General features: G+C 50.5%; 1 protein-coding gene across 1 annotated transcript in view; it reads right to left on the minus strand.

Moving 5' to 3' along the window:
* Window positions 1–24854, minus strand: part of LOC311247909 (T-cell leukemia homeobox protein 3-like) — a gene marked incomplete at both ends in the record, with an annotated part of 98635 nt that overhangs the window by 35741 nt on the left and 38040 nt on the right. The window contains 2 exon segments of the mRNA XM_084338892.1: window positions 20571–20636; window positions 21563–21740. Coding sequence (XP_084195018.1) covers window positions 20571–20636; window positions 21563–21740 — 244 coding nt within the window.

A 24854-nucleotide genomic window follows, 5' to 3' on the forward strand; every position in this document is an offset into this window, starting at 1 on the left:
GCACTGCTTCTCTCCCTTGCAGTATCCAATAACGACGTCTGATCTCCGCGAAGACTCTCTCTGCCCCTGCGTGGTGCACATCCTCGTCGTATTTCTTTATGATCAGCTCTGTGACCTTGTGTCGGCTGTTCAAGACTATCGGGTACTTGACGTCATCCGGTAAGTCTGGGGCTCTCCGCAGACGACCACCCACTCTGATGAGACTATGGGCGTCGCTCTCGGGGGCTAGGTGGAGCAGTCTGCTGTCTGATGGGACAGGCTTTGCTCCCTGTAGACAGTCTAGCTCATCGGGGAACGAGTCTCTCTGGGCTCGTTGTTGTAGAAGAAGTTCTGCTTCTTCGTAGTCAGCTGCTGAAATGTCAGTCGTGGGCTGAACCTCTGGGTGGTGCCACAGAAATGTCTTTAGCTGCGCACTCTGTAGGGTGAGGCAATCGGCTATGTCGGGGTCTGTGGAGACGAGTGTGTTCAATCCACAGAACATAGGTTTCTTGTTTTCGGCCTCCTCTTTACTCGCCTCCCGTGGGGTGGGTGTAGGCCACTCTTCTTCGGGGAGCTTGAGAAACTCTGGTCCGTCACTGTAGAGGTTGTGACGGGTGAGGTCATCCAGGGACATTCCCCGGGTGATGACGTCAGCTGGGTTGTGTTTGGTGTCCACATACCTCCAGCTCGCTACTTCTTTTAACTCTTGAATCTCGGTGACTCTGACTCCCACGAAGACCTTGTATCTGCACGAATCAGACCGGATCCATGTGAGTACTGTCGTGGAGTCTGACCACAAGATTGTTCTTCGCACCGGGATGGTGAGTTCACATTGGATTAACGTGGCGAGCTGCGCTCCTGCTAGGGCTGCGCAGAGCTCTAGACGCGGGATAGATTGTTGCTTTCGTGGGGCTATTCTTGAGCGAGCCAGGATGAAAGCAGTATGTATTTCTCCTCCCTCCTCTCGGGCACGCAAGTAGGCCACCGAACCGTAGGCTACTTTGGAGGCGTCGCTGAATACGTGCAGGTCCATCTTGCATGTCTCTGGCCTCACTGTGGGTGGGAAGTAGCTGCGGCGTATATTAACGCCTGGGAGCGAGCGGAGTTCCGTCTCCCACTCTCTCCATGTGGATGCAAGGTGTTCGGGTATGGGATCGTCCCAGCCCTGGTCCTTGTCCCATAGCGCTCTTACAATCATCTTTGCCCTGGTGGTGTAAGGTAGAATACATCCCAACGGGTCATATTGTCTGGCGAGTGTTCTGTATACACTCCGTCTGGTGGTCGGTATTGCCGTCGACCTTCCCTGCTCCTTGGTCAGGGGTTTGTGTCTATAATGGAGCGAGTCTGTTTTGAAGCGCCAGACTAGTCCTAGTGTCATTTCTTGGGCTTCTCCTGGGATGGTCGCCATCCAGGTGTCGCTGCTCGCTGCCTTGTCCTCGGGGGAGAGGCTGCGCAGTACTTGCGGGTCGCTGCTGGCCCACTGCCTGAGATCAAAGCCGCCTTTGATCAGGGAGGCGCGGAGCTTGAGTAGAAGAGCCTCGGCTTCTTCTGGCGTCGAGACGCTTTGTAAACAGTTGTCCACGTAGAAACTATTTGTCACACTTTGTCTGACCTCTTCATCTGCTGCTGGGTCCTCTGCGACGTGTTTTTGTAGTGCAAACGTAGCACAGCATGGGCTGCATGTGGTTCCAAAAGGGAGGACTTCCCATTGATAGATGGCTGGGTGCTCATCTCCGATCCTCTATCTCCATAGGAACCGCAGCAGGGGCTTGTCCTCTGGGTTGAGGCTGCGCAATACTGGGGGGTCGCTGCTGGCCCGCTGCCGGAGATCAAAGCCGTCTTTGATCAGGGAGGCGCGGAGCAGCGCACGACGTCGCCAGTCAATTTTCTTTATGTGTCCCGCTGTGATTCGCTTGTTAATCTCAGCGCGGTACACAGTCTCTTGAGCGGGGTCTTTGGCTAGGCGCCGCTCTGTGTTCAATAGATACCGCTCCGTCGCTTCTTTTGTGGCGTGAAAGGTGGGCATTCCCTCTCGCCTCAGGAGTGGAGTTGCGTATCTCATCACTCCGTTGACTGTGACTCTCTTTGTCCCTTGCTCGAGGAGGGCTATAGCGTAAATATCTTCCTTAGAACGAATGTCTTTCTTTTCGTTCTTAAAGGGCATTGTCTCTAGTGTCCATAGCCTCTCGACATGCTGCAGGAGAGTGGTGTCTTCTTTTGTCACTCTGGAGTGGAAGCAGCTAGTGGCTGCTGTTCGGTTAAGAGACTTGGCGAGGGGGCCTTGTAATGTCCATCCTAGGCGGGTCTCGACTGCTGCAGGACAACCTCTGGGTCCTGTATGGACCCGGTCTATCGGGACTATGAGGTCTGCATGGTCGGAGCCTATCAGCAGGGTCGGGGTGGCACCGTCTATGAGCGGGATAGGTAGTTGACGCAGGTGCACATATTTATCCATCAGCTTGGCGATGGGGTAGGTGTACTGCGATAGTCCTATTTCTTGGCTGGTGAAAGCATTAGTAATCCTATACCGTCTCTCTGGCTGCCCGCTTGCTGCGATAGTGAAGGAGACATTCTCGCCCTTTATCGTCTTTAGATCTCTTCTTATTGTCCGAATCGTCATCTGGTTTTCGCTCCCCCGCAGCCCCAGCTGGGCCGCAGCGGACGCGAGGAGAAGGGTCTTCTCTGACCCGTCATCAAGGACGGCGTAAGTGTCCATGACCTTATCTTGGTAACTCAGTGTTACGCGGACCACCTTTAAGAGCATCTGGGCGCCCCCGCTGCTAGCGGGGTCAATGTTGCCAACACTTGCCTTTGTGCTGCTGGATGGTGCAGGCTTTCTTCTGTTACTGTCGTGTAGGACATCTAGGTGGGCTCCGTCACACCGACTACACCTCTTCTTGAGGCGGCACTCGGCTGCCATGTGACTGCGCGCACATCGGTAACAGCGCCTGTTGGACTTTATCCAGTGACTCACTTCTTCAGCGGTCATCTTCTTGAACAGGTCACATTGTGACAACCAGTGTTCCTTTTCGCAGTACGGGCACACCATCTTCCACTTCTCTTTCATCGAGGGGGTACTGTGGTTCTTGCTGCTCGGTACTGATTCTGATTGGTGCATGACAGTCACCGATCTTCGGCCATCGTTTGCTCTCCTAGGTCCCTCTCTGGAGCTTGGTGTGCTCCGCACGAACGTATCCAACCGTAGGCTGCTGACTTCTCTCGCCAGGAAGTCGGCTAGGTCTAGGAGGGATGGCTCGGGACCGTTAGGATCACGGTGGTCTCTTTGCCGCCTGAAGCGCTCCTGTCGGGCGGGCGGCAGCTTCTCTAAAATCCTCTCGACATTCGAGTTTGCGTATAGTTCATGCATACCCTTTTCTCGTTGCGCCCCCAGCATCCCTACCAGGGATTGTACTTTGATAGACAGGTCGTCTAGTGAGCGATTGTCTGTTGCTGGGGGTAGGCGGTCAATATGCCTTATCTCTTGTATTACGTAATCCCATATACGTCCATATCTTTGGTCTAGTGCTGCTAGAGCCGCGGTGTATGGGGTCGTAGAGGTGGCATAAGCTAGCGCTATGTTGTGCGCTCTGGGCACTTTCAGGTGCTTCAATAGGATAGCATACTTGTGGCGTTCATCAGCTACATCCACCATCATTGTCTCTAAGCACATCCGTAGCTCCGTGTACTGTGCTCGGTTCTCATGGGTGAAGTCTGAAAACGTCGGTGTGCCAATGTATGACGCCGTGGATGGCTGGCACATCGGTGAGCGTTGGAAGAGAGGCCTCCTAGGCGAGTCTCCTCTTACGCCTCTCGGTGGGCTGGTACCGGCAGGGTACCATGGCCCGCTGGTCCAGGTGCTATTCCTCGGGACTGGTCGTGCGTCATGCTTACCCGTGAATAGAGTCGGGGGTCTGTAGCGCAGAGCCGCGGGGGTATAGCCTGGGCTGTACTGGACCTCCTGGTCCTGTAGAGTACTGTGCTGCTGTCGGGCTTGACTCTCCTCCTCTCCCTCTTCTTCCTCTGTCAGGTCATCTAGATCCTGTAGTCGTCTATTTAGCCTCTCCGCGGTGTACGCCGTTCCTTCCTTGTAGCTGGGTCTCACTGGGACCAGTCAGGGAAGGAGTTCGGAGGGGGGTGTAGGCTCTCTCTGGTGGTCGGGCTCAGGGTCGCTTAATCGGTTAGGGGAGGGTGCCCTTGACCCGTGTCTTGATGAGGCCCTGGAACCCCGTGTCGAGGGAGGGGGTGTTGCCCTGGCGATCAGCTGCTCCATTAGCTGCGCTTGTAATCGGTCGCGCTCGGCTTCGCGCTTGGTGAGAGCGATGTCGCGCTCTGCTTCTCTTTGGGCACCGGCAGCGGCACGCTGGGTGTCGGCCCGGTCTCTTGCCATATTCTCTTCCGTCTGAAGGCGTCTCATCTCCAGACGTATACGCTCTTCGTCGCTCTGTTGCTGCGCTTGAATGCGTTCTCTTTCCATGGTAGAATGTTCGCGCTCACTAAGCGTCTGTGCTTGGAGCCGATCGCGCTCTGTGGAGGCTGCTAGGCTGGCGAGGAACGCCTGTGCCAGCATCTTGTCCGCCTCGCTGGGGGAAGACGCTGGTTGAGGTGATCCGCTCCTGGCAGTACTCGTTGGAGATGCGTTCTCCTGCGGGGAGTCCTGGAGCTCTATCTCCTCGGCGCTCTCCTCATCTTGTTCCATGCAGAGTTCCATCTCTGGAGGGTTGTCTTCCTCCCGGAGCTCTCTGGGGACTACTTCTTCGGTCTTGGCGGGGGGTAAAGTCGTGTTAGTTCCCTCCTGGTCCCCACCGTGAGCTTGGTCAGTTACATTAGAACCCACTAGGGCCTCTGTGGTCGGGGTATCCTGGTTGATAGGGTCGGACATAATTTTACTTTCTACTTTTACCGCGTTTACCGTTTGTAGAAGGCTAGGTAGTATACTGGCAGCGTAATCCTCTAAGTACTGAGGTGGCTGCCGTCTACGCTGCGGGCGTTCTACTTTAGGAGGACCATTTCGTGGAGTGTTCATCATAGGCCATTTCAATATTAATACCACTATATTAATATTACACTAATTACCCTCCGGCTCGAAGGACCAATTGTAACTGAGGGGTACAATTCCCTGACTGTATTGATAAGTATGGTATCATTAAACCACTACCGCTTTATGTACTTTAACTACTGGCCATACAGTACACGATATCTAAATATGATGAACACTTTCCACAATGAAATCGGTTCCAGTCAAAGGTAATAATCAAATATTTAATATAGCAAAAGGTACATAGAATATTTATCTTACATTTATCATTTGAATGCACTTGTAAGGCAAATGAGTACTCGTAGGCAAATCAACACTGAATGTCCAATCTCTGGTTACGCAGGAAGCAAGTATACAACCTGGCTCTTAGGGAATTACATCTATGGTACACTTAATGATATAGCGGGATATTCTGGAAGGGGTCCTCCCGGTTGTAAGCCGGTAGGGGGGGTAGGAGAGCCGTCGGTAGTAGACCGTCTGGTCAACGATATCTAGGGAGACTTCAAGTACAGAAGACAGTGCGATAGACTCTTGATCCGCAGATGAATACACCTTGGTTCTCTTGTAGGCTGTAGCTCCACAATGAAGAAGAAGCTAGGCGACCTCAGTCTCTCTGAGCGCCGACTCAACTTGACTCCTCTCGGGGGTAAATCCAACACTCACAGGCGTCGGCGATTATCCGCTCCACAAATCACAGTACCAAAGCAAATATATATTCCAGCCGCATAGGGCTCAGCAGTCGTCGGGTAGGTAATCCAGTGTACATGTCCCTCGGTCCTCGCCTAGATCTCCTCGGATGAAAGCGCCATGTGGTCGGCCCAACCTGGATAAGACTCTAGATAACACGAGGAAGCGTTGGAGATGCTGGTCACTTTAGAACTCTAACCGCACGATGCACCATACACGATAGACTATTATTACTTAATAGAAATACGTCGCACTCGACGGTACAGTGCCAAAACTCTGACAATTCAGTTATTAATTCGCACGAGGTCTCAATGCTATTCTAAGGCCAAACAGGCCATACTTCACCGCACGTCGTATCGTGGGTGAGGCTTCACGTTCTGTTACTAAGTTGGGAAGAAGGGTAAGGGACTAAGGGACTTCTAAATTTACTTGCGCCATATTTATATGCACGGTGAACAAATAGTGCCACTCTCATTTCGGTAGCCGTATCCCTGAGCGGAGCCGGGGCTAGTACGGACATGTCTCGTCGGTACCTTTGAACTTGACGCCAGGGGCTGGTCCCCTGGCGCCTGGTCCTTTGTCCAATAAGAGAATGAACTATTATGGGCTATAGTAGGCTAAAGGGATATTCCGTGTATATGTACAAGGAATATACAAGGGATATCAAACGACATACAAATACTATTCAATATATATCCATAAATAAATATATATATTCGGTTTAATCTGATCCTTCGTAACAATAAGCTTACAGTATAATTGCATGTTTCTTCATAAGCTTACAGTATAATCGCATGGTTCTTCATAAGCTTACAGTATAATCGCATGTTTCTTCATAAGCTTACAGTATAATCACATGTTTCTTCATAAGCTTACAGTATAATCACATGGTTCTTCATACGCTTACAGTATAATCACATGTTTCTTCATAAGCTTACAGTATAATCACATGTTTCTTCATAAGCTTACAGTATAATCGCATGTTTCTTCATAAGCTTACAGTATAATCGCATGTTTCTTCATAAGCTTACAGTATAATCACATGTTTCTTCATAAGCTTACAGTATAATCACATGTTTCTTCATAAGCTTACAGTATAATCGCATGTTTCTTCATAAGCTTACAGTATAATCACATGTTTCTTCATAAGCTTACAGTATAATCGCATGTTTCTTCATAAGCTTACAGTATAATCGCATGGTTCTTCATAAGCTTACAGTATAATCGCATGGTTCTTCATAAGCTTACAGTATAATCGCATGTTTCTTCATAAGCTTACAGTATAATTGCACGGTTCTTCATAAGCTTACAGTATAATTGCATGGTTCTTCATAAGCTTACAGTATAATCGCATGTTTCTTCATAAGCTTACAGTATAATCACATGTTTCTTCATAAGCTTACAGTATAATCACATGTTTCTTTATAAGCTAAGCGGCACGGTGGTCTAGTGGTTAACACTGTCGCCTCACAGCTAGAAGGTCCTGGGTTCGATTCCCGCTTGGGGACCAGGTTTCCGCGTTGCGGGGGGTATCTCCCGGGCCTTTCTGTGTGGAGTTTGCATGTTCTCCCCCTCTGTGCTCGCAAGGGTTTCCCCCCCGATAAGAGAAACCCAATGGAAAAACATGCACACCAACAGATCGCTGACGCCGTCGCGTCCTTGACAAAGACGGACAGGAGCACTTGGATTGGTCCCCGGGCGCGGTACCTCGTCGACGCCCTGTCTGCTCCCGGCTGCCCTTGGGGGCGAAGGACGACGGGATGGGGGTAAGCGCAGAGCTCAATCGCATCGGCGATCCTGAGAAAAAGACAATGCGTGTGTGTGTGTGTGTTCCCGTGTGTGTGCCACCCATTGCATGTCGCATGTCGTTGCATGTCAAATAAAGACATCTCTAAAGAGGTCCTGCATTATTATTACAGTATTTATTACAGTTTCTTCACATGTTCTACTGAGGAAATGGTTGCAATACATCATATCAAAGGTTATAATGGGTTTCCTTGGGGCAGTGGCTGGTTCTAGCGGAAGCCGAACTAGAATGAAGAAGTAAGACAAATCCTTCCCTCCACTAGTCTGAGGGTCCAAGTGTTAGTGCCCTCTCTAGCCCCCCTACCTAGAGATACAGGGTGTTAGTACCCTCTCTAGCCCCCCTACCTAGGGATACAGGGTGTTAGTACCCTCTCTAGCCCCCCTACCTAGGGATACAGGGTGTTAGTGCCCTCTCTAGCCTCCCTACCTAGGGATACAGGGTGTTAGTGCCCTCTCTAGCCCCCCTACCTAGGGATACAGGGTGTTAGTGCCCTCTCTAGCCTCCCTACCTAGGGATACAGGGTGTTAGTGCCCTCTCTAGCCCCCCTACCTAGGGATACAGGGTGTTAGTACCCTCTCTAGCCCCCCTACCTAGAGATACAGGGTGTTAGTACCCTCTCTAGCCTCCCTACCTAGGGATACAAGGTGTTAGTACCCTCTCTAGCCCCCCTACCTAGGGATACAGGGTGTTAGTACCCTCTCTAGCCTCCCTACCTAGGGATACAGGGTGTTAGTGCCCTCTCTAGCCTCCCTACCTAGGGATACAGGGTGTTAGTGCCCTCTCTAGCCCCCCTACCTGGGGATACAGGGTGTTAGTGCCCTCTCTAGCCTCCCTACCTAGGGATACAGGGTGTTAGTGCCCTCTCTAGCCTCCCTACCTAGGGATACAGGGTGTTAGTGCCCTCTCTAGCCTCCCTACCTAGGGATACAGGGTGTTAGTACCCTCTCTAGCCTCCCTACCTGGGGATACAGGGTGTTAGTACCCTCTCTAGCCCCCCTACCTGGGGATACAGGGTGTTAGTGCCCTCTCTAGCCTCCCTACCTAGGGATACAGGGTGTTAGTACCCTCTCTAGCCTCCCTACCTAGGGATACAGGGTGTTAGTGCCCTCTCTAGCCTCCCTACCTAGGGATACAGGGTGTTAGTACCCTCTCTAGCCCCCCTACCTAGGGATACAGGGTGTTAGTACCCTCTCTAGCCCCCCTACCTAGGGATACAGGGTGTTAGTGCCCTCTCTAGCCCCCCTACCTAGGGATACAGGGTGTTAGTACCCTCTCTAGCCTCCCTACCTAGGGATACAGGGTGTTAGTGCCCTCTCTAGCCCCCCTACCTAGGGATACAGGGTGTTAGTACCCTCTCTAGCCCCCCTACCTGGGGATACAGGGTCTTAGTGCCCTCTCTAGCCTCCCTACCTAGGGATACAGGGTGTTAGTGCCCTCTCTAGCCTCCCTACCTAGGGATACAGGGTGTTAGTACCCTCTCTAGCCCCCCTACCTAGGGATACAGGGTGTTAGTACCCTCTCTAGCCTCCCTACCTAGGGATACAGGGTGTTAGTGCCCTCTCTAGCCCCCCTACCTAGGGATACAGGGTGTTAGTACCCTCTCTAGCCCCCTACCTAGAGATACAGGGTGTTAGTGCCCTCTCTAGCCTCCCTACCTAGGGATACAGGGTGTTAGTGCCTTCTCTAGCCCCCCTACCTAGGGATACAGGGTGTTGGTACCCTCTCTAGCCCCCCTACCTGGGGATACAGGGTGTTAGTGCCCTCTCTAGCCCCCCTACCTAGGGATACAGGGTGTTAGTACCCTCTCTAGCCCCCCTACCTAGGGATACAGGGTGTTAGTACCCTCTCTAGCCCCCCTACCTAGGGATACAGGGTGTTAGTACCCTCTCTAGCCTCCCTACCTAGGGATACAGGGTGTTAGTACCCTCTCTAGCCCCCCTACCTAGGGATACAGGGTGTTAGTACCCTCTCTAGCCCCCCTACCTAGGGATACAGGGTGTTAGTGCCCTCTCTAGCCCCCCTACCTAGGGGTACAGGGTGTTAGTACCCTCTCTAGCCTCCCTACCTGGGGATACAGGGTGTTAGTGCCCTCTCTAGCCCCCCTACCTAGGGATACAGGGTGTTAGTGCCCTCTCTAGCCCCCCTACCTAGGGATACAGGGTGTTAGTACCCTCTCTAGCCCCCCTACCTAGGGATACAGGGTGTTAGTACCCTCTCTAGCCCCCCTACCTAGGGATACAGGGTGTTAGTGCCCTCTCTAGCCTCCCTACCTAGGGATACAGGGTGTTACTACCCTCTCTAGCCTCCCTACCTAGGGATACAGGGTGTTAGTACCCTCTCTAGCCTCCCTACCTAGGGATACAGGGTGTTAGTACCCTCTCTAGCCTCCCTACCTGGGGATACAGGGTGTTAGTACCCTCTCTAGCCTCCCTACCTAGGGATACAGGGTGTTGGTACCCTCTCTAGCCTCCCTACCTAGGGATACAGGGTGTTAGTACCCTCTCTAGCCTCCCTACCTAGGGATACAGGGTGTTAGTACCCCCTCTAGCCACCCTACCTAGGGATACAGGGTGTTGGTACCCTCTCTAGCCTCCCTACCTAGGGATACAGGGTGTTGGTACCCTCTCTAGCCTCCCTACCTAGGGATACAGGGTGTTAGTGCCCTCTCTAGCCCCCCTACCTAGGGATACAGGGTGTTAGTACCCTCTCTAGCCTCCCTACCTAGGGATACAGGGTGTTAGTACCCTCTCTAGCCCCCCTACCTAGGGATACAGGGTGTTAGTACCCTCTCTATCCCCCCTACCTAGGGATACAGGGTGTTAGTGCCCTCTCTAGCCCCCCTACCTAGGGATACAGGGTGTTAGTGCCCTCTCTAGCCCCCCTACCTAGGGATACAGGGTGTTAGTACCCTCTCTAGCCTCCCTACCTAGGGATACAGGGTGTTAGTACCCCCTCTAGCCACCCTACCTAGGGATACAGGGTGTTAGTACCCTCTCTAGCCTCCCTACCTGGGGATACAGGGTGTTAGTACCCTCTCTAGCCTCCCTACCTGGGGATACAGGGTGTTAGTACCCTCTCTAGCCCCCCTACCTAGGGATACAGGGTGTTAGTGCCCTCTCTAGCCCCCCTACCTGGGGATACAGGGTGCCGCACTGCCTTGTGTGTGTGCGTAGGGATACGCAGAGCCTAAGGGAGAAAACCCTGAAAGAAAACCGCACTGCCTTGTGTGTGTAGGAATACGCAAAGGCTAGGTCCTCACCGACGATGGGGTTACCTGTAAGGAAGGGCATCCGAGGTATAAAACCAGCTACAAACCACAAATGATGGAGTCATCGCCCGTCCAACCTCACTGTCGTGGGGAAATAGGGACGTAAAGTGAAGACGATGATGATGTGTAAACAGGTGTAACCGGGCAATTTAGATAGCAGTCCTGTGAAACCCATGATGTTTAATACCATGTATGTTATTTTTATGGTAAAGTGTTTTGATTTTCTTTTGATACCGTTTCATGGCTCTCTTACCTTTGTGAAGGTTGAAGCTTAACCCTTTCACTGCCACACGACAGCCGGTTAACCCTTTACACTGTGACAAGAATACAGAAGGTTAGCCCTTTACTATCACACAACCGACGGCGATGCTCCATCATTAGCTCTGTTGGTTGTGTGATAGTAAAGGGTTAACCTTCTGTCGTGTGTGTAGCAGTGAAAGGGTTAAAGGAACATGCCAACATTATGGGGAAGGCACTCACCGCCTTCTGCAGAGTCAGACCAGAAGATATAGATACCTTCTGCAGAGTCAGACCAGAAGATATAGATACCTTCTCCAGGGTCAGACCAGAAGATATAGATACCTTCTGCAGAGTCAGACCAGAAGATATAGATACCTTCTGCAGAGTCGGACCAGAAGATAGAGATACCTTCTGCAGAGTCAGACCAGAAGATATAGATACCTTCTCCAGGGTCAGACTAGAAGATATAGATACCTTCTGCAGAGTCAGACCAGAAGATATAGATACCTTCTCCAGGGTCAGACTAGAAGATAGAGATACCTTCTGCAGAGTCAGACCAGAAGATATAGATACCTTCTCCAGAGTCAGACCAGAAGATATAGATACCTTCTCCAGAGTCAGACCAGAAGATATAGATACCTTCTCCAGAGTCAGACCAGAAGATATAGATACCTTCTGCAGAGTCAGACCAGAAGATATAGATACCTTCTGCAGAGTCAGACCAGAAGATATAGATAACTTCTGCAGAGTCAGACCAGAAGATATAGATACCTTCTCCAGAGTCAGACCAGAAGATATAGATACCTTCTCCAGGGTCAGACCAGAAGATATAGATACCTTCTGCAGAGTCAGACCAGACGATAGATACCAACATCACCTTCTCCAGGGTCAGACCAGAAGATAGAGATACCTTCTCCAGGGTCAGACCAGAAGATATAGATACCTTCTCCAGAGTCAGACCAGAAGATATATATACCTTCTCCAGAGTCAGACCAGTAGATATAGATACCTTCTGCAGAATCAGACCAGACGATAGATACCAACATCACCTTCTCCAGAGTCAGACCAGAAGATAGATACCAACATCACCTTCTCCAGAGTCAGACCAGAAGATAGATACCAACATCACCTTCTGCAGAGTCAGACCAGAAGATAGATACCAACATCACCTTCTGCAGAGTCGGACCAGAAGATAGATACCAACATCACCTTCTGCAGAGTCAGACCAGAAGATAGATAGACCTCTGTGCGTTCAGTAGAAAGCTATCCAGCTGCAAGCTAGCCTAGCTTAGCACAAATGAATGGAAGCGGATACTGACCACTAGCCTAGCTTAAAACGTTTTAGGCTAGGCTAGCTGCTCCGTATCCGCTTCCATTTCCCATAATGTTGGTGTGTTCCTTTAATCCATAATGTTGGTGTGTTCCTTTAATCCATAATGTTGGTGTGTTCCTTTAACCCATAATGTTGGTGTGTTCCTTTAATCCATAATGTTGGTGTGTTCCTTTAACCCATAATGTTGGTGTGTTCCTTTAATCCATAATGTTGGTGTGTTCCTTTAATCCATAATGTTGGTGTGTTCCTTTAATCCATAATGTTGGTGTGTTCCTTTAACCCCCTGTGACTTGACTGCACTGTGTTTGGGTTAGGGTTGCAGTGTGTTTGGGTTAGGGTTGCAGTGTGTTTGGGTTAGGGTTGCACTGTGTTTGTTAGGGTTGCACTGTGTTTGGGTTAGGGTTGCACTGTGTTTGTTAGGGTTGCACTGTGTTTGTTAGGGTTGCAGTGTGTTTGTTAGGGTTGCAGTGTGTTTGTTAGGGTTGCAGTGTGTTTGTTAGGGTTGCAGTGTGTTTGTTAGGGTTGCAGTGTGTTTGGGTTAGGGTTGCACTGTGTTTGTTAGGGTTGCACTGTGTTTGTTAGGGTTGCAGTGTGTTTGTTAGGGTTGCAGTGTGTTTGTTAGGGTTGCACTGTGTTTGTTAGGGTTGCACTGTGTTTGGGTTAGGGTTGCACTGTGTTTGTTAGGGTTGCACTGTGTTTGTTAGGGTTGCAGTGTGTTTGTTAGGGTTGCAGTGTGTTTGTTAGGGTTGCAGTGTGTTTGTTAGGGTTGCAGTGTGTTTGTTAGGGTTGCAGTGTGTTTGGGTTAGGGTTGCACTGTGTTTGTTAGGGTTGCACTGTGTTTGTTAGGGTTGCAGTGTGTTTGTTAGGGTTGCAGTGTGTTTGTTAGGGTTGCAGTGTGTTTGGGTTAGGGTTGCAGTGTGTTTGGGTTAGGGTTGCACTGTGTTTGGGTTAGGGTTGCAGTGTGTTTGGGTTAGGGTTGCAGTGTGTTTGGGTTAGGGTTGCACTGTGTTTGGGTTAGGGTTGCACTGTGTTTGTTAGGGTTGCAGTGTGTTTGTTAGGGTTGCACTGTGTTTGTTAGGGTTGCACTGTGTTTGTTAGGGTTGCACTGTGTTTGTTAGGGTTGCACTGTGTTTGTTAGGGTTGCACTGTGTTTGTTAGGGTTGCAGTGTGTTTGTTAGGGTTGCACTGTGTTTGTTAGGGTTGCACTGTGTTTGTTAGGGTTGCACTGTGTTTGTTAGGGTTGCAGTGTATTTGGGTTAGGGTTGCACTGTGTTTGTTAGGGTTGCAGTGTGTTTGTTAGGGTTGCAGTGTGTTTGTTAGGGTTGCACTGTGTTTGTTAGGGTTGCAGTGTGTTTGTTAGGGTTGCACTGTGTTTGTTAGGGTTGCAGTGTGTTTGTTAGGGTTGCAGTGTATTTGGGTTAGGGTTGCACTGTGTTTGTTAGGGTTGCAGTGTGTTTGTTAGGGTTGCACTGTGTTTGTTAGGGTTGCAGTGTGTTTGTTAGGGTTGCACTGTGTTTGTTAGGGTTGCAGTGTGTTTGTTAGGGTTGCAGTGTGTTTGGGTTAGGGTTGCACTGTGTTTGTTAGGGTTGCAGTGTGTTTGTTAGGGTTGCAGTGTGTTTGTTAGGGTTGCAGTGTGTTTGTTAGGGTTGCACTGTGTTTGTTAGGGTTGCACTGTGTTTGTTAGGGTTGCACTGTGTTTGTTAGGGTTGCAGTGTGTTTGTTAGGGTTGCACTGTGTTTGTTAGGGTTGCACTGTGTTTGTTAGGGTTGCACTGTGTTTGTTAGGGTTGCAGTGTGTTTGGGTTAGGGTTGCAGTGTGTTTGTTAGGGTTGCACTGTGTTTGTTAGGGTTGCACTGTGTTTGTTAGGGTTGCACTGTGTTTGTTAGGGTTGCAGTGTGTTTGGGTTAGGGTTGCAGTGTGTTTGGGTTAGGGTTGCACTGTGTTTGGGTTAGGGTTGCAGTGTGTTTGGGTTAGGGTTGCACTGTGTTTGTTAGGGTTGCACTGTGTTTGTTAGGGTTGCACTGTGTTTGTTAGGGTTGCAGTGTGTTTGGGTTAGGGTTGCACTGTGTTTGTTAGGGTTGCACTGTGTTTGGGTTAGGGTTGCACTGTGTTTGTTAGGGTTGCACTGTGTTTGTTAGGGTTGCACTGTGTTTGTTAGGGTTGCACTGTGTTTGTTAGGGTTGCACTGTGTTTGTTAGGGTTGCAGTGTGTTTGTTAGGGTTGCAGTGTGTTTGGGTTAGGGTTGCAGTGTGTTTGTTAGGGTTGCAGTGTGTTTGTTAGGGTTGCAGTGTGTTTGGGTTAGGGTTGCAGTGTGTTTGGGTTAGGGTTGCACTGTGTTTGTTAGGGTTGCAGTGTGTTTGGGTTAGGGTTGCACTGTGTTTGGGTTAGGGTTGCACTGTGTTTGTTAGGGTTGCAGTGTGTTTGTTAGGGTTGCAGTGTGTTTGTTAGGGTTGCAGTGTGTTTTCTCACACAGTTTAACATGTTGTTGGTGAGAAATAAGGTGCAAAGTAATTCACAGGACACGACAAAGCAAAGAGACAAAGGCAAGAAGATGTTAATCGTCATTTCAAAAAAGTCACAATATCATTTAATATAAAACACCTTTTCTATTGAAGATATGGGGAATCCTTAGTTAGGAATTTCCACAATTATACAGAACCTCCAACCTGCAGACTGCAAGCGGGAACAGAACCTCCAACCTGCAGACTGCAAGCGGGAAGAGATCCTGCTCAAAGGCAGCTGGACCTTCCACGGTTATTCCAAGTAAACACGGAAAATGTTTTAAAACATGCATTTTTTTTTACTACATTGTACAAAGTCAAAAGCGGGGGGAAAGGAAAGAATTTTCTTTCTTTCTTTCTTTCTTTCTTTCTTTCTTTCTTTCTTTCTTTCTTTCTTTCTTTCTTTCTTTCTTTCTTTCTTTCTTTCTTTCTTTCTTTCTTTCTTTCTTTCTTTCTTTGCCATCAGGGCACGAGAGTCACTGCCCTCCCCGGCCGCTGCAGACGTCCAGAGGACCAGCGGGACGGCCTTCTGGGTCCACAGAGGTGTCCACGTTGTGTTCCTGGCACTTAGGGTGACGTCCACCTTCTCTTCTAGATGGAGAGCTGAGAGGAGAGAGGACATGTGGTGTGAGGAGGAGGAGGAGGAGGAGAGGAGAGGAGAGGAGGAGGAGGAGTAGGAGGAGGAGAGGAGGAGGGGGAGGAGGAGGAGGAGGAGGAGGAGAGGAGGAGGAGGGGGAGGAAGAGAGGAGGAGGAGGGGGAGGAGGAGGAGGAGGAGAGGAGGAGGAGGAGGAGGAGAGGAGGAGGAGGAGGAGGAGGAGGAGGAGGAGGAGGAGAGGATGAGGAGGAGAGGAGAGGAGGAGGAGGAGGAGGAGGAAGAGAGGAGGAGGAGGAGGAGGAGGAGGAGGAGGAGGAGGAGGAGGAGGAGGAGGAGGAGGAGGAGGAGGAGGAGGAGGAGGAGGAGGAAGAGAGGAGGAGGAGGAGGAGGAGAGGAGGAGGGGGAGGAGGAGGAGGAGGAGGAGGAGGAGGAGGAGGAGGAGGAGGAGGAGGAGGAGGAGGAGGAGGAGGAAGAGAGGAGGAGGAGAGGAGGAGGAGAGGAGGAGGATGAGAGGAGGAGGAGAGGAGGAGGAGGAAGAGAGGAGGAGGAGAGGAGGAGGAGGAGGAGGAAGAGGAGGAGGAGAGGAGGAGAGGAGGAGGAGGAGGAGGAGGAGGAAGACATGGTGTGAGGAGGAGGAGGAGGAGGAGGAGGAGGAGGAGGAGGAGGAGGAGGAGGAGGAAGACATGTGGTGTGAGGAGGAGGAAGAGGAAGAGGAGGAGGAAGAGGAAGAGGACATGTGGTGTGAGGAAGAGGAATATATATTTGGAACAACAAACAAACAAACAAACAAGTAAGCAAACAAATAAACAAGATGATAACAAATAATACTAATAATTAAAGTGATGTCTCTCTCATCACACAGACACACAGACACACACACACACAGACACACACACACACACACACACACACACACACACACACACACACACACACACACACACACACACACACACAGTAGAGTGAGTAGTGGCGCCGAGGTGAGTGGCAGCCTTTTTATAGCAGCTCCCACCCCCTTTACTTCTTATCCCGTTTACTACTTTCTTACTTATTTCTTTTTGTGATTCTACTTACTTAATAGGTGTCTAAGTGACTGTGCGTTGCTTTACACCAAGTTAAGGCATTTGTTAACAACTTCTGTGAAGTTAGCTGAGTTAGGCAAGTTCGGTCGAGCACAGCTGAACAATGGACAACAACACCGGCGGGCTGGTTTACCCGCGGCAGGACAACAACAACAACAACAACAACAACACCGGCGGACTGGTTTACAAGCGGGAGGCTCTCCTCTGCTTTCGAGACAGAGTTGCAGAGCCACCGAGGGATCTTCCAGCCAAAATAAGGATACGAAGACGGGGAAATAGAGCTGGCACGATCGTGAGAGGCAGGAGGAAGGTTAGCAGGAGATTCAAGCCTTACCTGCCCTCTGTCGTGATGGGGAACGTGCGATCGCTGGCCAACAAGACGGACGAGCTCTCAGCCCTGATGAACAACCAGCGTGAGTACAAGGAGGCAAGCCTACTGTGCTTCACAGAATCCTGGCTGAACGATAACATCCCGGACAGTGCAATCGAACAGGAGGGCTTCACGGCGGTGCGCGCCGACCGGAGTAAACAGAGCGGCAAGCGGAGAGGCGGAGGGCTTGCTGTCTTTGTGAACTCCAAATGGTGCCACCCGGGGCACATCACCATTAAGGAACGTATCTGTTCCCCCGACATTGAACTATTGGCACTGAGTCTGCGGCCATACTATTTACCGTGAGAAATAACACACGTTCTGGCTCTGACTGTTTACATCCCACCCAGCGCGGCGGCGGCGCAGGCGAGTGACGTCATACACTCCACTGTCGCGGCGCTTCAGACAAAACACCCGGATGCATTTATTTTTATCAATGGGGACTTCAACCATGTCAGACTGAACAAGACCCTGACAAACTTCACCCAGTATGTCACCTGCAAAACCAGGGGAGACAAAACACTGGACCTCCTGTATGCTAACGTGAAGGAGGCTTTCAGTGCAACTTCCCTGCCCCCCCTCGGCCAGTCAGACCACAACCTTGTGAGGCTTGTATCCACATACACGCCTCTCATTAAGAGACAGCCACCGACCACCATGTCTGTCCCACAGTGGTCTGACGACATCGAGGAGGAGCTACAGGAGTGTTTCAGGTCGACAGACTGGGACATGTTTGAGAGGGCCCATGGTGATGACATTGATGGACTATCCCACTGCATCACAGACTACATCAGGTTCTGTGAGGAGAGCATCGTACCCACAAAGAAGGTACGCTGCTTTTCAAACAATAAACCCTGGATTAGCAAGGACATTAAACACCTGCTAAACAGGAAAAAGAGGGCCTTCATGGCAGGGGACATTGAGCAGGCCAGGGCTGTCCAAAGGGAGCTCAAAAAAGAGCTAAGGGCAGCCAAGGTCAGCTACAAGGACAGGCTGGATGGCAGACTACAGGCCAACAACACCAGGGAGGTGTGGGCGGGCGTCAGGGAGATCACTGGGTTCAAACAGAAGGGCACAGCTGTTGAGGGCCCGCCAGAGCGTGCAAACGAGTTCAACTCGTTTTTCAACCGCTTTGACCAGAGTGGCCTGCCCACACCCCTCCCCCCACCCATCGACACCAGCACCAGATCACACCTACAAAGCAGCCCCCCCACCCCCCACCCACCCACACCCATCAGCACCGGCACCCCACCGCCAACATCAGCAGACTGCCTACCACCCCCAACCCTGACGATCACAATCAGTCAGGTCAGTAGGCAGCTCTCCAGGATTAGTGTAAACAAGGCCAGAGGACCGGACAACACCAATCCCAGGGTGCTCAAAGTATGTGCGGAGCAGCTGGCAGCACCGCTCCAGCATCTTTTCAACCTCTCCCTGAGGCTGGAGAGGGTGCCCCAGCTCTGGAAGACCTCCTGCATTGTCCCGGTGCCCAAGAAGGGACGTCCCAGCACCCCCAACGACTACAGGCCAGTCGCTCTGACGTCACACGTCATGAAGACGTTTGAGAGACTGGTCCTGCAACACCTCAAGCCCCTGGTGCGTGACTCCCTCGACCCCCTGCAGTTTGCATACCAGGCAAACATTGGGGTGGAGGATGCCATCATCTACATGCTCCACAGAGCGTACATGCTCCTGGAGAAGGCGCGCAGCTCAGTGAGGATTATGTTCTTTGATTTCTCCAGTGCCTTCAACACCATCCAGCCGTCACTGCTAGCGGAGAAGCTCTCCGCGATGCAGCTGGAGCACGGCTTGGTGGCCTGGATCAAGGACTACCTCACTGAGAGGCCACAGTACGTCAGACTAAAGGACAGTCAGTCTGACGTACTGGTGAGCAACACCGGCGCCCCCCAAGGAACTGTGCTGTCACCCTTCCTCTTCACCCTCTACACCTCAGACTTCTGCCGCAACTCAAGCGGGTGCCACCTGCAGAAGTTCTCAGACGACTCCTCCATCGTAAGCTACATCACCGACAATGATGAGGAGGAGTATAGAGCCCTGGTGGAGAGCTTCGTGGGGTGGAGCGACAGCAACCACCTCCAACTCAACACCAGTAAGACCAAGGAGCTGGTGGTGGACTTCCGGAGGGGCAAGAAGAGGCTCCCCCCGATTCCCATCTCCATCCGAGGGGTGGATGTGGAGATGGTGGACTCATATAAGTTCCTTGGGGTACACCTGAACAATAAACTGGACTGGTCGGATAACACAGAGGCCCTCTACAGGAAGGGACAGAGCAGGCTGTTCTTCCTGAGGAGACTTAGGTCCTTCAATGTGTGCAACAGACTGCTGCAGTCTTTTTACCAGTCTGTTGTGGCCAGCATCCTCTTCTATGCTGTGGCATGCTGGGGAGGCTACATCAACTCAAGGGACACCAACAAGCTCAACAAGCTGGTGAGGAAGGCTAGCTCCGTGGTGGGAGTCGAGCTACCTAGACTTGAGGTGATGGCAGAGAGGGGGATGATAAGGAAGCTGGCTGCCACCATGGAGAACCCCTACCACCCCCTCTACGACGAGCTAGTCAAGATGAGAAGCTTGTTCAGCCACAGACTCATTCCCCCCCGACACTCAACTAACCGCCTCGGACAGTCCTTCATACCAGCGGCCATCAGGCTCCACAACAGTGGGCAGCGACTAGCAGCCTCCAGGCTCCACAACAGGGGGCAGCGACAGCGACTGCTACCAGACATTGACCTGGGACTTATAGGAACCCAAGGAGGACAACCTACACTACCTTAGTCTTACTGCACCTTATGTGGATACTGTGATACTGTGAATAATGTATATTTCAGTGGATACCGTGATACTGTGAATAATGTATACTCAGTAGATAGTAAATTATAACACTACCTTATGCATACTGCACCTTATGTGACACTGTGAATAATGTGAATATTTCTTCAGCTAGTCAGATAGTCAATTATATTCACCATATTGACCAAATTGTTTACACTGCCTGTGTTGTTTTTACTACCTGTACACTGTGTTGTTTTCACTACCTGTACCCCCCCCCTCCGCCCCATGCTGCTATGATGCCTGAATTTCCCCAAGGGGATCAATAAAGGAATATCTTATCTTATCTTATCTTACACACACACACACACCCAGGGTTCCCAAATTAAATTCAAGGACTTTCAAGTACTTTTCCAAGCACTATTTTTATTTTTAAAAGGATCCAATTCACTTTTAAATGCGTTTTCTTTTTCCAATATTTATGGCTTAAAACCCAATTTCCGACAATTAGTTACACTTTAAATAAAAAATCTAAATTTGTTATTCAGATTCAGATTATCATGGATGAACAAAACTTTCAATGCAAATGGTTGATTTAAATTTCAATTCATTTTTAAGCACCTTGTTAAAAAATTTGCTGTTTTCAAGGAATTCCTTTATTTTTTTATAACATCAAGCACATTAACTCATTCAGTGCCAAAAACTGCTATACTCGTGTTTCGGCGCCAATGCTTGAGCGCAAAAAACGAGTATACTTGTTTTTGGATCCTTTGAATTTTTTTTTCGATTTTCCTATTCAAAACAGTCGCGCGGACCATGGTGACTCGTCTGAGTACTTGAAATTGCAATGACAATTGAATCCCGCCAGGTGGCAGTATCACCTACCTCAGGGGTCGGCAACCTGCGGCCTCGAGGCCACATGCGGCTCTTTAGCCAATCAGCTGCGGCTCCCTGGCCCAAAAAAAATTTTAATAAAAAGAATTAAATCATTTTTTTTCTCTTATTTTGCAGATCGATGTCATACTGTGACACTGAAATTAAAAAATATTTCATCAACTAAGATATTTAGTCAACAAAAGATTTTCCACAATAAGGGAAGGAATAGAGCTGCATAGTTCAGGGTTTTATTTCAAAGTAGGTCTACAGATGGCAGTGTTTTTTCTCCTTTTCTGTGTTTTATTTCAAAGTAGGTCTACACATGGTAGTCTTTTTTCAAAGTGGACTACTTTTTATTTGATAAATGTTCCACAAATAAGGGAAGGACTCAAATATACCTGAATAGTTCAGGGTTTTATTTCAAAGTCGGTCTACAGACACCAGTGTTTTGTCTCCTCTTCTGTGTTTTATTAAAAATAGGTCTACACAGCCAGTATTGTTTCTCCTCTTCATAAGAGTTTGAGGTTTTCCTTTGTTATAACAGCAATTAAAAAGTCAAATTTTTCTTTTTGTTGCTTTATAATCCCATTAATGCAACAAACTGTGTGCTATAAGTATAAAGTATAATAAATCGCAAATTACTTTGGGTATGCAATTGTCAGGCGTTTTATGCTAAATGTGGGGTATGCTTGGGGATATATAAAACGTTATACACTGTGTTACCTTCATTTTAAGGGTAAATAGGTTGTGCGGCTCCCTGAGCATTTTATTTTGTGGGACGGGGGAAAAGTGGCTCTTTTGATTAAAGGTTGCTGACCCCTGACCTACCTTATGAACATGTACGGGCCAGCTATTAGTGTGTTAGTGCCAGCCCCCACAGCCCCCACAGCCCCCACAGCCCCACAGCCCCCACAGCCCCCACAGCCCCCACAGCCCCCACAGCAAACAACTAGGGACTTGTTGTCGGCCCAGGGGGTCAGGTTCTGCAGGGAGGGACCCACCTTGTCGTCGGCCCAGGGCGTCAGGTTCTGCAGGGCGTACAGCGAGGAGTTGTGCAGGCAGAGTGGGTCCTGGTGCAGCGGCTGACTCAGCGTCTTCTGGAAGGCCTCCTGCTGGAGCTGCAGCATCAGACGGTTCGCCTGCTGCCTCTCCGCCTCGCGCTCCTCCGCCGTCTGCCTCCTGGGGGCGGGGCACAGTGATGTCAGAGGGCGGGGCCACAGTGATGTCAGAGGGCGTGAGTCACAGTGATGTCAGAGGGAGTGAGTCACAGTGATGTCAGAGGGAGTGAGTCACAGTGATGTCAGAGGGAGGGAGTCACAGTTGTTGCAAAGGGCCAGATTAAACTGAATATATATATTTATTGTTTTGATATGCCTTGTATATTGTTTGTATATATACACGGAATATCCCTTTACCTGTGTACAAACCAGAGTAATATTCGCTCTCCTATTGGACAGCGACCACTAGGCGCCAACGACCAAGCCCCCAACGGCAAGTTCAAAGGCAACTCCGGGCATGTCGCTACATGCCCAGAGTCTGCGCAGTAATACGAGACAGAACTGAGGTTGGCACTAAATAATCACCTTACGTATAAATACGGCGCAGATGTAAAACAGTAGTAGTTCAAGTTCAGTGTCCAAGCCTTCACCACGCATACAACGTGCAGTGAAGTGAGCAACTTTGCATCTAAATAGAGCATTGAGAACCGCGTGCGAATAGAATGCTAAAGTGTCAGAGTTTAACGCAGTAACGTTGAGTTCGACTTAATCTAATGTGAAGTAATAGTCGATAATTTATAGTGTATCGTGCGGCTACAGTTCTTCAGTGACCAGCATTACCACCGGTTCGTCGTGTATTTAGCTAGTGCACTTATCCAGGCTGTGCGGCCTAAATCCGCGCCCACACCCGAGGAGTCCTAGGCGAGAACCGTTGGATATGTACACAGGAGAACCTACACCGGCGACTGCAGAACCATTTCTGGTTGGATTATATTGCTTTGGGACCGTGACCACTGGAGAAGAGTACCGTCGATTCCACTGTCGTTTGGGATTTACCCCCGTGAGGATCATCACTCGGGCCCGCCTCTAGGAAGAGGCTGGCTAGCTGTCGTCAATGCTATTCGAGCATCTTGGATTACAACTGTTGCTTTGTCTGCTGATCAAGGGAGTACATGCACCGGCTCCTGTATCTGGAGCCTCGTTATTCCTCGTTGACCCAGACTTTGTACCCGAACATTCCTCTACCCCTACCGGCCTTACACCCCGGAGGGAACCCCCCAGTGTCTCCAGCTGGTGCCGGTGTGGCATATATAATTGCTATACCACAGGTGGCGTCAGCTTAGACCCATCCTAGTATTCATACTATTCTCATTGACTTATGCTCTTGACTGACTTTACGTATGTTCTTCGCCATACAAGCGCAAGCCTAATTCTCAATCTGTAACCTAACGTTGCTTAATAATAATAAATAACCCTCCAATAGAACTTTATGTGTCAATGCCGTATTCTTGTGTGGGTGTTCACCATATATATTCATGTACTGTATGGCCAGTAATTAAAGTACATAACTAGTAGTGGTTTAATATATCACAATCTTTAATACAGTCAGGGTATTGTAACCCCTCAGTTACAATTGGTCCTTCGAGCCGGAGGGTATCAGTGTAATATTTAATATAATATTAATATTAACTATGGCCAGCGGTGAACACTCCCCAAGCGGCTCTCCCAAGCTAGAACGCCCGCAGCGCAAACGTCAGCCACCTCCCTATCTGGAGGAATACGCTGTCGTTCTACTACCTAGCTTATCTAAACAGACGTTAAACACGGATAAAGCGGATAGTCAAAGCATGTCAAATCCTATCGACCAGGCGACCCTGCCAGTAGAGACCCCAGTGGGTTCTAACGAAACTGACCAAGCTCACGGGGGGGACCAGGTGGGACATGACATGACTATACCTCCAGACAACGCCAACGGGATAGTCCCCGGAGAGCTCCAGGATAAAGAAAGCGCTCCAGGGACAGAACCCGACACACCACCAGAAGAGAAGCGCGCCCAGGAGATGGACCTCGGGGCGCGCCAGGAGAACAGATCTCCAACGAGCACTGTCAGAAGCCGATCACCTCCGTCAGTGTCATCCCCCAGCGAGGCGGACCAGATACTGGCGCAAGCCTTCATCGCCACCCTGACAGCCTCCACCGAACGCGATCGACTTCAGGGTGAACGTGATCGACTTCAAGCAAAGACGCTTAGTGAGCGCGAACACTCCGCCACGGAAAGAGAGCGCCTTCAGGCTCAACAGACGAGCGAGCGCGAACAATCTGCAGCGGAACGAGAGCGCCTTCACGCGCAACTCCAAGCGCAAGCCCTTAGTGAGCGCGAACACTCTGCCATGGAACGAGAGCGCCTTCAGGCTCAACAGACGAGCGAGCGCGAACAACGAGAGCGCCTCCAGGCGCAACAAGCAAGCGAGCGCGAACAATCTGCAGCGGAACGAGAGCGCCTTCACGCGCAACTCCAAGCGCAAGCCCTTAGTGAACGCGAACACTCTGCAACCGAACGAGAGCGCTTCCAGGCGCAACAAAGGAGTGAAGACGACCGCATAAGACTGGAGGAGAGACGCCTTCAGACGGAAGAGAACATTGAAAGAGACCGCGCCAATGCACAGCGCGACGCCGCCAATGCACAGCGCAACGCCGGCAATGCCCAGCGCGAAGCAGAGCGCGACCGGCTGCAGGCGCAGATGATAGAACAATTGATTGCCATGGCGACACCCCCTCTCTCCGCACGGAGCTCCCGGAGATCATCACGACAAGGGTCTAGGGCACCTTCCCCTACCCGATCAAGCGACCCGGAACCCGGCCAACAGAAGGATCCCGTCTACGTCTCCGAACCCCCTCCCCGACCGGTCCATACGAGACCCAGCCACCGGGAAGAACCGGCCTACGTCGCCGAGAGACTGAATAGAAGACTTCAGGACCTAGAAGAGGAAGAAGAAGAGGAGGAAAGTCAAGCCCACCCGCAGCAACGTACTCAGGACCAGGAGGCCCAGTACAGCCCAGACTTCAGCCCCGAGTCACTGCACTACAAACCCCCGACTCGACTCACGGGTGAGTTTGACGTACAGTCAGCACCGAGGAACAGCACCTGGGTACCCGGCCTCTGGTACCCACCAAGTACCAACCCACGACAACACGTACGGGGAGACTCGCCCAGGAGGCCTCTTCCCCTACGATCACCAATGTGCCAGCCATCCATGGCATCGTACCTTGGCACACCGACGTTCCCAGACTTTAC

This window comes from Notolepis coatsorum (assembly GCF_963971535.1).
Source record: "Notolepis coatsorum genome assembly, contig: SCAFFOLD_58, whole genome shotgun sequence".
In the NCBI taxonomy this organism is placed as follows: domain Eukaryota; kingdom Metazoa; phylum Chordata; class Actinopteri; order Aulopiformes; family Paralepididae; genus Notolepis; species Notolepis coatsorum.